This window comes from Elephas maximus, chromosome 17 (genome assembly GCF_024166365.1).
Source record: "Elephas maximus indicus isolate mEleMax1 chromosome 17, mEleMax1 primary haplotype, whole genome shotgun sequence".
NCBI classification, from domain to species: domain Eukaryota; kingdom Metazoa; phylum Chordata; class Mammalia; order Proboscidea; family Elephantidae; genus Elephas; species Elephas maximus.
Genome location: NC_064835.1, coordinates 54529517 through 54542721, shown reverse-complemented (window position 1 = coordinate 54542721; position 13205 = coordinate 54529517). Strand labels below are relative to the sequence as shown.

Here is a 13205-nt window from a genome sequence, read left to right as displayed (position 1 = left end):
CACACTTCTTCCAAGATAGATTTGTACGTTCTTTTGGCAGTCCATGGTATATTCAATATTCTTCGCCAACACCACAATTCAAAGGCGTCAATTCTTCTTTGGTCTTCCTTATTCATTGTCCAGCTTTCACATGCAAATGATGCAATTGAAAATACCATGGCTTGGATCAGGTGCACCTTAGTCTTCAGGGTGACATCTTTGCTCTTCAACACTTTGAAGAGATCCTTTGCAGCAGATTTGCCCAATGCAGTGCATCTTTTGATTTCTTGACTGCTGCTTCCATGGCTGTTGACTGTGGATCCAAGTAAAATGAAATTCTTGACAACTTCAATCTTTTCTCCATTTATCATGATGTTGCTCACTGGTCCAGTTGTGAGGATTTTTGTTTTCTTTATGTTGAGGTGCAATCCATACTGAAGGCTGTGGTCTTTGATCTTCATTAGTAAGTGCTTCAAGTCCTCTTCACTTTCAGCAAGTGAGGTTGTGTCATCTGCATAACGCAGGTTGTTAATGAGTCTTCCTCCAATCCTGATGCCCCGTTCTTCTGCATATAGTCCAGCTTCTCGTATTTTTTGTTGAGCACACAGATTAAATAGACATGGTGAAAGAATACAACCCTGACGCACACCTTTCCTGACTTTAAACCAATCTGATTGGTTTAAAGATATTATTAGACCTTTTTTAATCTGTCCATCTCAATAGCTGTGTATTATCTCACTGTTTTCATTATAGTTTTTCTAATCTTTAGAGAAGTGGAACATCTTATCATGTATTTATCAGTAATATGGGATTTCTTTTCTGTGAATTGCCTGCTATAATGCTTTGACTATGTTTCTATTTTTTTCTTATTGATCTGTGTAAATATTAATCCTACTTTTTTTGTTATTGATTTGTAGGAGTATTTATCCTACATGCATGTACAAGTATTAATTCTTTATCAATTATACAATAAGAGCAAATAACTTTACGTAACCCAGTGCCCCCTGATAATATATATAAACCTGTAAAATCATTGATGGTCATGATTATAATGGCTTGGACGTCACATAGAATGAAATTAATATTATTCAGCATTTTCTGTTTAAGAAAGAAGGGAAATTTGTAATTTCACGTAAGAAAGGTACTCATCCCCAAATGTCAAATACATATAAAAATGTTTTCATGCTTAAGGAGGTCAGTTTCAATTATCTGGACTATTGGGTCATGTAAAACTGTTTGTTCCTAACATAAATGGATATATAGAATGGCCTGAGCTTAACATGCTGGTTTTGAGAAATGTAATCGCATTTGATTCATATTTGCAACAATACAGCTCAGTATCCCCCAAATTATTTTTACCTAAAAGCAGAGTTCAAAAGACTAAAAATAAAGTTAAAATAGTATAGAGGACCAATCATAGTCATTCACCCACCAAGGGAAATCCACCCCATGTATGTTTTGGTTTTGATAATTTCTATTGAAAGACTGGTTACTCTATTTTCTTCTATCCCACTCTCTAATTTTTAAAAAATAATATCTGACTTTTTTCTGGTAGAAATACATTTTTCTAGGAGTGTTCTATCTTGAATACTCTGACTCTAGAGAGTAAAGTAATTTAGCAGAGTTTCTCACATCGGGAATTAAAATGGACGTTAAAATATCCACACAGGATGAAAATGAGCATAAAGATGAATCAAGCATGAAAGTTCAGAAACGGAAATAGATGAATGATGTTTCTATTTTATGGTCCTTGTAAATAAAATGAAGTGTATTTTTGGCTTTCGTTTGCCGTATGAATTGATTGCTACAAGATAACAGCTGAGAAAATTGAATTACAATTTTCGAGAATCAGTGAATCTGCCGCATTTTTTAAGTAGCCAGTGGAACTATTCCAGACCTTTCCACGGAGTTTACTTTCCACAAATCCCTACGGTCGTGTGTAGATATCCCTGTAAAAAGAAGGAGGTGTCAAGATTTTAGAGACTTACATACGCGTCTATTGTCAGGTCAAGGAGGACATAGTAAACTTAAATGAATCAAATTTATATTTGAGCTCATCAGTCTTCTTTCTCCATAGGCCTTTCTGCTAGAGTCCGTGTTCTCCCTCTCCTCTTCAGCCCTGTTCACCCATGAGCCTCCCTCCACAGCCATCTCTCTCTGTCTCAATTCCTGCTTTCCCAACAAAATTGGGATGTGTTTAGTCATTTCATTAATACTTTACTAGGAAGCTGTTTATGTTAAAAAAATAAATATAAAAAACCATTGCTGTCAAGTTGGTTCCGACTTATAGCGATCCTATGGGACAGTGTGGAACTGCCCTATAAGGTTTCCAAGGCTGTAATCTTTACAGAAGCAGATTGTCAGAGTGGCTCATGGGTTCCTTGCTGTGCAGGATAACCCAGTGTCCTCGAGTCGATTCCGACTCATAGTGACCCTATAGGACAGAGTAGAACTGCCCCACAGAGTTTCCAAGGAGCGTCTGGTGGATTGGAACTGCCGACCCTTGGGTTAGCTGCGCAGGATAAAGGTCTGCTATTCACCAGCTGGGAACCCAGGTGGTGTAGTGGTTGAGTAGTTAAGTGCTATGGCTGCTAACCAAAAGGTCGGCAGTTTGATTCCACCAGGCCCTCCTCGGAAACTCCATGGGTCAGTTCTACTCCATCCTGTAGTCTCATTACAAGTTGGCATCTACTCGGACAGCAGTGGGTTTTGGTTTATTCGCCAGCTATGTCTGCTGGTGCTATGTATTAGCATATCTATGTATTAGCTAGGAGCTCTGGTGGTGCAGTGGTTAAGAACTTAGCTGCTAAATGAAAGGTTGGCAGTTTGAAACACTGTGGGGCAGTTCTCTGTCCTATAGGATTGCTATGAGTCAAAATCTACAGCAACGGGATGTATTAGTTAAATATTTATTGTTATCTTCTAAGGGCCAGATTGTAGGAGAAAGATGTGGCAGTCTGCTTCCGTAAAGATTTACAACTTTGGAAACTCTATGGGGCAGTTCTACTCTGTCCTATAGGGTTGCTATGAGTTGAAATCGACTCAACGGCAGGGGGTTTTGGTAAGTGCCAGAAGCTGCCTCACTGAATCCGATAGGATCTTAGAAGGTTTAAAAGGATTTAAAAAGAAAAAAAAAAACCCGTTGCCATCAAGTTGATTCTGACTCATAGCAACCCTATAGGATGGAATAGAATTGCCTCATAGTGTTTCCTAGAAGCACCTGGTAGATTCAAACTGCTGCCATTTTTTGGTTAGCAAACTTGACCAAAGTTTAAAAGCTAGTCACTAACAGGTGGATCTCAGCTCAGTTTGGGATGACATAAAATCTGTACTCTTAAACATTATATCACTTTACCTTGGGCAGGTTTCTAAAACTTTTTCTGTTGCAAACCATCACCGTGGTCAGAGTAACTGTTTTCCTGGAAAGGTAAATGGCACAAAAACCATTATATTGGTCTCACCCCAAACTGGACAGTGTCCCATCTAGTCCTCTTCCAATGGACTGTTGGAATGCTAGGGCCTGCCACTTTGCCCAGGGGCTGGAATGAGGGCCTGTGAGAGAAAGATTGTCTAATCCACCACTTTTCACTTTGTTTAACCCAGTGATGCCACGCTTTGCTGAACAAGTAGAGGTTGCCATTGAAGCCCTGAGTGCCAACGTCCCTCAGCCATTTGAGGAGAATGAATTCATCGATGCCTCTCGCCTGGTATATGACGGTGTTCGGGACATCAGAAAGGCTGTGCTGATGATCAGGGTATGTGAGGCCTCTGTAGCCTGGAACTTACAGAGCTTTTAGCAGTGACCCTAAAGAGTTAATTGTCTTATTTATTTATTTTTTAATTACTTAGTTAAACAGGGCAAGCTGTTGGGGTCCTAATTAGTTAGATAAGATAGACTCTTGTACTTATGAAAAAAATAGGGAATTCCAACCTAGGAGACCAGATTAGCACTCAAAAAAATTTTTTTTTTTTTTTTTATCCTAAAGAACGGTGTCCTGCCTGCCTCTGAATGCATTGTTCCTGAAATTTGATACCATCTTGGGGTTCCCCTGCTATTGTCCATTTGTTCCTCTTCCCAATACTGTCTTCCTATCAGGATCAAAAAACCATGGATGGAAAAAAAAATATTAAGATTACCCAGTTTAGTAGTGTTATTGTTTAAATACAAAAGTGATACATATCTACATTCTCTTTGTAAAAAAATTAAAAGGTTATAGACAAGGCTAGATAGCCCTAGAGTAAACCTTCCTCCACCTCCCACCCACTATCTTTAGATCCTCAGACTCCATTTTCAGGTAGTTGTGAGCCTTCCAAACCATTGTCTAAGTAAATATATATAGACACAGGTCTAGAAAATAGGTAATATAGTTGACTTTTAAACCCATGTAGTGTCATTTGCAACTCACTTTTTTATCTGTAATGTGCTTTCATTTATCTCTGTTAAGACACATAGCTTTCCCCATTCTGCCTAATCGCTGTATTGCACTCCATCATAAAATGAGATTTTTTTTCTCCTTACCTACCAACGGTTTAACGTAGTAGTTTTCAAACATGGCATGCGGACAGTGTCTGACCTGCTCTAACTTCACAAGGAAGAAGGAGAATCAGGATCAACAGCCCAAGGCTGTTCCTGTATGGTATTAATTCTGATTCATGTTCCTCTTCACGTGTGGTATGCCAAGCACAAACAATGAGCCTGAAGTGATCTGAGCGACACAAAGTGAAGTGTCACCAGAACGAGTCATTCTCTAGAAGACTGTTGGCATCTGGGAGCTTAGACCAATACATTCCCACTTCTCCTGAAGCATCCACCAAACTTTCACTTGGGAGCTCAAACAGCATCTTCTGATCTTTTTGTCTTTAAGTCAGCTTGACTGTTTTGATATCAAAGACATCTTCCTTTCATAATAATTGTCTAATTAATTTGAAGTGATCAGAGTATTCCGTAAATTATATCAGACTAAAGTAATTATGCTTAATGACGTGGAGTTCAGGTTTGAAATGTGGGGACTGTCAGATTAAATTCCTGTTCTTTGAACTTGCTCACTTTATACCTGTCAAACTTTTACCAGCTCTCAAGGCCTGGCCCAAATGTGCTTTCCCCAGATTTTCTCCCTCAGAAATCATGACTCTATCCTTTAACCATCTATAACTGTTTCTGCATGTGCGAGTATGTGTTACACTATTTCTGTTTATGTATATTCCTTTTTTTTTTTAGACTGTGAAATTTTAGAAAGCAAAGGCTGTCTCTTTTTTTTTTCTCTTCAGTATGGTGCTTTGTCTGGCACAGTGCCTTATGGTGTGTGTGTGTCTTAGTGTGTGTGTGAGAAAGAGAGAGAGAGAAAGAGAGACAACAAGCAGTAGCAGATATCTAACAAGCTGACAGAAAAGACTTGAGAATTAAAGGAAAAGGAAAGGAAAGATAGTCAGCCTTGTAATCCCATAAAAAATTAGATCCTTTTTTTCCATTACGTACAAACTTGTGAAATAAAATAATAGGCCACAGAGTTATGTTTTCTAAGCATTTGGCTCTAAATTCCACTACAATCCTCCAGACATATTCCCTCTTTGGCCATTTTTCTGCTTTGTTAGCCTTCACATTTTTGTGACAACTATTCATCTGGGAGGCTGAAGGCATTTATAGCCATCTTTCATTTATTCATTCATGAGCTGTAAAAAAAATTTAATTTTAGATAAAATGCCATATCTTTGTTACATGAAGTGTCATTCCTCCATCTTGACATTTCAAGTGGTTTGATCAGATGGCTTTCACACTTAAAATGTAGGAAGAGAGAAGCGCACAGAATGTACAAATTGTTATTTTTAAAAACCTCCTTCATTCAGCATCCAAATGGATTCATTTTGTACTTTAATAATTTCTTGGGTTTCTTTCTGAGTATAATGATTAAGTATACCTAAAAAAAAAAAAAATCCATTATACTAAGCCAAGAAGAAAGACCATAAGACAAGTAGAGCTGTGTCTTTCCCAGGAAACCCAGTCGTCCTCGCACCCTTTCTAAGGTGTCAATTATACTTTGGAAAAGAAAAAAAAAGTAATTCAGGAATAACTGCAGAAAGGACCTTGAAGGGTCAGACTTTCCATCACCTTGCCTCTGGGCAATCTATACATATTTAATGGTGATGTTGGTATCTAGGCCCTCCAGGATAGCTCCAGGCAACCCTCTGAAGGAGACAAAACTTGTCCCTGGTGTATTCCATCCCCACCTTTTAAGACCTGATTTATCTCTTGGAGCAAGTCTCCTCTGCCCCTCCTGCCTTTTTGTCTGCCACTTTCTTGCTAAGGCTTGCCTTCCGTGATCTGATTTTTCTGACTACTCCCCAAAGTAGTTTAACAAATAAATAGGTAAATCTGTCAGACCAACATATATTTAAGACAAAAAGGATTAAACATTTAGTGTTGGAAATTAAGCCTAAGTGGGCAGGGTAGCAGGTGGCCGTATCTTGATGTTTGGAGACCCGTATTCCACAAATTAGTAGGGTTTTTCCTAAGAATGACCCTGAAGAATCTACAGGGATGTCTATATGCTAAACTGGTAAACTTCTGTAAATGGAACCCACTAATTTTACTATGTATCATACTTTTGATAAGAGCACAGGGAAATGATAGGGACTGGCAAAGGGTTTGGATACGGGTCTATAGTCTAACTCCATGGTTTCTAAACTGTGCATCAAGGCACCTCAGGGCACTGCAAGATATTTTACAGTTTGGAGGGAAACACGGAGACATCTCCTGGATACTGTGTAAACCACTAGCTCCAGGTAACAGTTTCAACATTCGGTTGGTACATTCCTTTTGATGACATCATATATTTATGAAGCTGGGTTTTTGGTGGTTGCTGTGATAAAAAGCAAAGCTCGAGAATTCATGGGTCTCCAAATGGATTTCAAAGTTTGGGAAATAGATCAAATTAACTTAAAATTTTTGCTACCTAACAACTTAGAACCTGTTGTGTGTACATTGTACTAACTACTTACTCAACATAACTGTTAGTTTTTTGTTTTGTTTTGTGTTAGAGACACCATAAAATTGACTGAAACACTAAGGTTACTGTAAACCAAGAAAGATTGAAAACTTATGGCTTGGGGGGGGATGCATCATTGTCATCCTGATTACCTTCTCTAAGCCTTTTTTTTTTTAAGCCTTAGTTTCCTTATCTGTAAAATGGTTAGACATTATCATAGCTCTCAAGCTATAGATAACATGGGCCTGACAATTAGTCCTCAATAAATACTTTCTTCACCTCACAGAGATGAAGTTTATCTTCATACGATCATTAATAAAATGGAATCTGCATTAATAAAATTGAATTTGTTAAATAAGTCAATGATATTATCAAAACTGCAGAGATTAGAATCAGATTATCTGTCAATAGCTAGAAAATCAAAGGGTTGAAAAGACTTTAGAAGCAACTTGTGAGCCACAATGGATTTACCCATTAGAGATTGTCATTATCCATCTGAACAACTTGGCCCACTAAGGTCCCTAGTTTTGTTTTCTTAACTCAATTAACTTGAAATAATTAGTATGATTTAAAAGATTTGTTTTTGGTGATTCAATCTTGATCATTCGTTTATCAAATATTTGTTGAATGCTTGCTAAATGTCCCACACTGTTGTATGTGCCTGCTTACAGAGGTGAACAAAGTAGACAAAAGTCCTCAACCTCATGGAATTTATATTATCTTGATGAGAGACAGAACAATTGAATATAATACACCAGATAATTATAAATAATATGGAGAAAACAAAAACTAAGGCAATGTAAAGGGGATAGAGTGCAAGGATGGCCATGGATATTATGATGAGTGTCACTGATTAGATGGTATTTGAGAAGAGACTTGGAGATAGGAGGAGGGAGAAAACTGTAAACGTATTTGGAAAAAGAGAGTTCCAGACAAAGGGAATGGCGTGTGCAGAGGCCCTACTTGGGAGCTAGGCTAGAGACCTGAGGGCCACTTTGGCTTTTACACTGAATAAGATAAAAGCCACTGGAGGGTTCTGAGCAGGGGGTGACATAATCGGACTTAGATTTTAAAGGGACCACCCTGGCTATGGAGTCCCTGAGTGGTACAAATGGACTACCAGCTGAAAGGCTGACAATTGGAACCCACCCAGAGATGTCTTGGAAGACATACTTGGTGATCTGCTTCCAAAGATCACATCCTTGAAAAGCCTATGGAGCAGCTCTACTGTGCACATATGGGGTCTCCATGAGTCAGAATCAACTACATGGCAACTAAAACAATACCGCGGCTATGCTGTGGAGAATAGACTGTATGAGGCAAGGGCAGAAGCAGGGGGATCAGTTAGGGGCCACCAGAGTAGGCCAGCCAAGAGATGGCAGTGGCCAACCAGTCCTAACTGGGGGAATTTTGCTCTATAATGGGTTTGATGTTGTTGTTGTTGTTAGTTGCCATCCAGTCAATTCTGATGTTTTAAGACATCGTTAATTCTATTTTTCAATCTGCAGCCCATTCCAGTGGTGTAGAGCTCTTTGGAAAATCTTCTGTTGTGCTTCACTCAGACTTTTCTCTTGCAGTTGCCATCCTACGTCCTTACCCCTCTACTCTCAATGAAACTGTTATATACGTTTGATCCTTTCCTTTAAATGGTCCGCAGAGCCCTGGCAGTGCAGTGGGTAAGAGCTACGGTGAGCTATGGCTACCAACCTATGGCTGCTAACCAAAAAGGTCGGCAGTTTGAATCTACCAGCCACTCCTTGGAAACCCTATGGGGCAGTTCTATTCTGGCTCATGGGATCACTATGAGTTGGAATCAACTTGACAGGAACAAGTTTGGTTTAGTTTTTGGTATTACATTTTACTCACATGTCCAGGTGAAATGACTATACCATTCAGCTTCTCCTCAGTTTGCTTCTTTTCAGAGGTGGTTATAGAGGATACTGAGCATTGGGTTGGGAACCAGAGAGCAATTGCTTGATCCTGTTCTGCAACTGACAGGCAGTGGGACCCTGCACAAATCACATGATTTTCCTGGGCCTCTATAATAAAACCAAAACCAAACCTATCCCATTAAGTCAATTCTGACTCATGGTGACCCCGTGTAATCTTGATGGAAGTAGATAGCCAGGCCTGTCTTGTGTGGACTACAGGGTAGGTTTGATCTGCCAACCTTTAGGTTAGCAGTCTATTGTAAACTGCTTTCGCCCCCGAGGTACCTGGGCCTCTACAATCAGAGCAAGTTAATCTCATAGACTTCTAGAAGGGAGAGACTTTAGAGGTCAAATAATTTAATCGTACCATTTTACAGATAAGACTCACTTTTACAACTAAACAGTAGTAATTGTCCTAGTAATAGTTCTAATAGCAGTAAAAACAGGGAACCAGGACTAGATCCAAAGTGTTGTTTGTTGTTTAAAGGCCTTTTAAATGCCTTCCTCGAGCATACATGAGGGCAAAATGAAGCTTGACCCTCACTTTCCAACCTCCAGCTCAGTGAATTACGCTGCTTGGTGATTCATCCACCCTATAAAATCATCCCTGTATTTCCATGTTTCATTTAATTTATGGAGGTTCTTGACCAGTGAAAAAGATAACATACTTTTGAGAACGAGTAATTCAAAAAATAACTGTGCGAGTAGGAGACACATTTACATGCAATTGGCAAACTGCACATGCACAGAACTATTTATATGGATGGCTTGGATGGGTTGGCTGAATGTTTAAGGCCCAAGAAAATATTTTAAGCTCCTCCATTTGCCCGGTGGTATTTGTGATGGTTCAAAGCAAGAGCTCTGGGTCCCTCAGGCTGTGTCCCAGCTCTGTGGCTTCCTAGGTGTGAGTCCTGGACAATTCACATAACCACTCTGAGTCTCTTTGCCCATTGTCTTAGTTATCCAGTCCTGCTGTAACAGAAATACCACAAGTGGATGGCCTTGACAAACAGAAATGTGTTTTCTTGTTTAGGTGACTAGAAGTCCGTATTCAGAGCACAGACTCTAGGGGAAGGGTTTCTATCCCTGTGGGCTCTGGAGGAAAGTCCTTGTCTCCTCTGTGCCTGTGGTTATAATCCCATTTGGAAATGGGTTGTCTTTGTTATGTTAATGAGGCAGGATTTAGTGTAGGGTGTAGCTCAAATCAATCTCTTTTGAGATATAAAAGAGGAGATTAATCAAGCAAACAAGCAAGCAGAGATGGGCGAGACAGACGCCAAGCCACATGGAGGTCTCCAAGGAACCAGGAAACAGAAGCTGAAGAGATAAGGATCTTTCCTCCGAGCCACTAGAGAGAGAATGCCTTCCCCCTGAGCCTGTACCCTGAATTTGGACTTCTAGCCTCCTAAAATGTGAGAACATAAATTTCTGTTTGTTAAAGCCACCTGCTTGTAGTATTTCTGTTATAGCAGCACTAGATAACTAATACAGTGTGTAAACAGGCTCAGAGTGGTTAAGTGAGTTTTTCAGGACTCGCACCAAGGAAGGGACTGAGCTGGGGAACAACCTGAGGACCCCAGAGTTCATGTTTTTAACTAGAGCTGGTGCTTCTAAGGAATGGCAGAGTCAGAGCAAAAATATTCGGGTTCCCTGGTCCACATTCAGATTTGAATACTTCCATTTATTTATTTATTTCTATTGTTTTGGTTCCTGAGCCGTAGTCACGTGACTAAAAGCTCCTCATTATTAGCCTTATGCTGCCAGGATGAGTTTGCCATTGACTCATCTGCTAAATGCACAGATCACTGAAATGTTTGGACACAGTGCTATAGACACTGTCATAATCTGCTTACTTTTCTGTGGAACGAAGCTTTCCTTTTTTTTTTTTTCTCTTTCAAGAACGAATGATGAAAAGTGTTTATAATCTTGTCATCTCATCTGTCAGCAGAATTTACCAACTTGCTGTAATTGTTCCTCAGTACCTTCCAGAAGAGTGAGGAAGGATCAGAGATTATTGTCTCTGTCCACAAGAAATATACACCCAGTTATCTGAACCAGGTTCTGCCCACCCTGCCCCTGCTTTAGTTAATAAAGTATGGGAACAAAACCCCTTTCTTCTCTCCTTTTTTCAATATTCCTGCGAAAGAAAATTGAGTATCTGTAGAAGACGGAGTGAATATTAATGTGCTTGATAGTAAGACAAAAGGGAAAACGAGAGGGATATGCCAAAGCTTGGAAAATTACTAGGTATAATGTGATATTGGCATGAAGGACCCCATTTTATGCCTGTCTGACCAATCTCAAGGCTTCATCAATAACCACACCTGATTAATGACACTGAGGTAGCCAAAGAAACCATCAGAATAAAAATGTACCCTTTTGGAGGGGGAATGAATAGCTGCATCATTACTACTGTTTGTGGCCTGTTCCTTCCTTTTGAGAGATGGAGCCCTGGAAGGTGGTGCAACTGTGTGTCAGCAGGCAGTTTGTGGATGACTGTCAACTTTCAGGTTAAGGATAGTTGAGCTGAAAATCTTACACAGATGAACTATCTTCCCGTCGTGGACCATACTCACCGCCTCTTGAGCTCATCCTTTCAGAACCAACAAAGGATGGTAATTAAGAGTACAGGCTTCAGACTGCCTGAGTTAGAAGCTTTTGTACATGCTACAACCTCTAGTGCATCAGTTTCCTTGTCTGTAAAATGGAGAAAATAGTGTCTATATCATTGGACTGTTATGAGGACTGCATGAGTTAGTGTGTGCAAAACACTTAGAGAAAGCAGTAAAAGGCACAGGTGAGCCCTTAATGTGTGTTATCTATTACCAGTGTCATTAGGATGGGCAAAGTATTATATTCCTGGATTTGTGTATTTATTCTTATTTTTTCCCAACATTGGCTGTACAGATTGGAAGGAATCTTGACCTAACTTTGATTACTTTGGGTCTTGATCGAATTCTAATCACTTCGAAGCCATCACATAACTACAGCTCTTGTCTAATTTGTAATGTGAACAAAAAAATTAAAAACAACAACAACAAAACAAATAATAAAGACAGAAGCCAACTAATGAAGAGCAGTGTATTTGGAGTCAGATAACTTTGGTGTTTGGGTCCAAATCTTGGTTCTGCTACTTACTAGTTCAGAGACATTGGGCAAGTGACTTAACTTCTCTGAACTTTGAATTTCTCATCTCTAAAACTGAAAAAAAAAAAAAAAGTTGTTTTTTTTTTTTAAACAGGGAACCATCCCTATTTCATTGTATTGTTTTCAGCTTAATTGATATTTTATACGACTTATTTAATCCTTAGTGGGTTTGTAGCAAGCAGTAGCTTCACTTAAAAATTGTTTGTTGAACCAATTGATTTCAAAATATTAAGTAATAATGATAGCAAACTTTTGTAAATGTATACTATGTGCCAAACACTGAACACAGAGGTCATTACTTATTCTTCACAACAATCAATTATTGTTAATAAGCTACTATTAACTACTAGTATCAATGTCAATTCACAGATGAGAAAACCAGAGCCAAGAAAGGTGAGAACAACTTTCCAAAGTCATGCAAGGGTTTGTATTTGGGCAGTCTTGTCTCTAGAATCTGTACTTGTAACCCACACACTACATTACTTAGAGATCAAATCAGATATTTTATCAAGTCTAGCCACTGGCCTGGAGGTGGTCAATCAGTTTGCTTATTAAGACTGAAAAAGAGATGGAATAAAGCAGGAGAGACATTATGGAAGAATTATGGGTATAGATTTTGTTGGTGATGGTTTATTTTCTATCTTACCGTATGCTTGCATGTGTGTAAATAATACGGGCTTTTTCTTGAAATTGGAAAGCATGTTACATCAAGAGTTAAACTTAGCCTTGCTGCATCTATAGGAACAAATGATTTTTTTTTTAAGATAAGTTAGAGTATTTCGATTTTTCTGACTCCATTCCAGCCAATACCCACCCACATAACCAAGCCTATATTTAAGACTTTATGTACTGCTTTCTGGGGGCTGTTTAGCCTTTGCAATAAAGAAGTACATGGATGTGGTGAAGGCTATCATTTGGAATTATGCCTGTTTTTCTCTTTTCTTCCTTATCTTTAGACACCAGAAGAACTAGAGGACGATTCTGACTTCGAACAGGAAGATTATGATGTACGCAGCCGAACAAGTGTCCAGACTGAAGATGACCAGCTCATTGCAGGGCAGAGTGCACGGGTAAGTGGACACCCAGGGTTTTGGCTTGGTGCACAGGGGCTACATTCATCAAAATGACTGGAGAGTTAGAGAAATTCTTCTGAATTCCATGGGCT

At 39.2% G+C, this 13205-nt stretch overlaps 1 protein-coding gene across 1 annotated transcript in view; it reads left to right on the top strand.

Annotated features, from left to right (window-relative positions):
• CTNNA2 (catenin alpha 2) overlaps window positions 1-13205 on the top strand; it is a 1322153-nt gene that overhangs the window by 1234954 nt on the left and 73994 nt on the right. The window contains exons 13-14 of the mRNA XM_049856958.1: window positions 3583-3734; window positions 12997-13110. Coding sequence (XP_049712915.1) covers window positions 3583-3734; window positions 12997-13110 — 266 coding nt within the window. The remainder of the gene's footprint in view (window positions 1-3582; window positions 3735-12996; window positions 13111-13205) is intronic.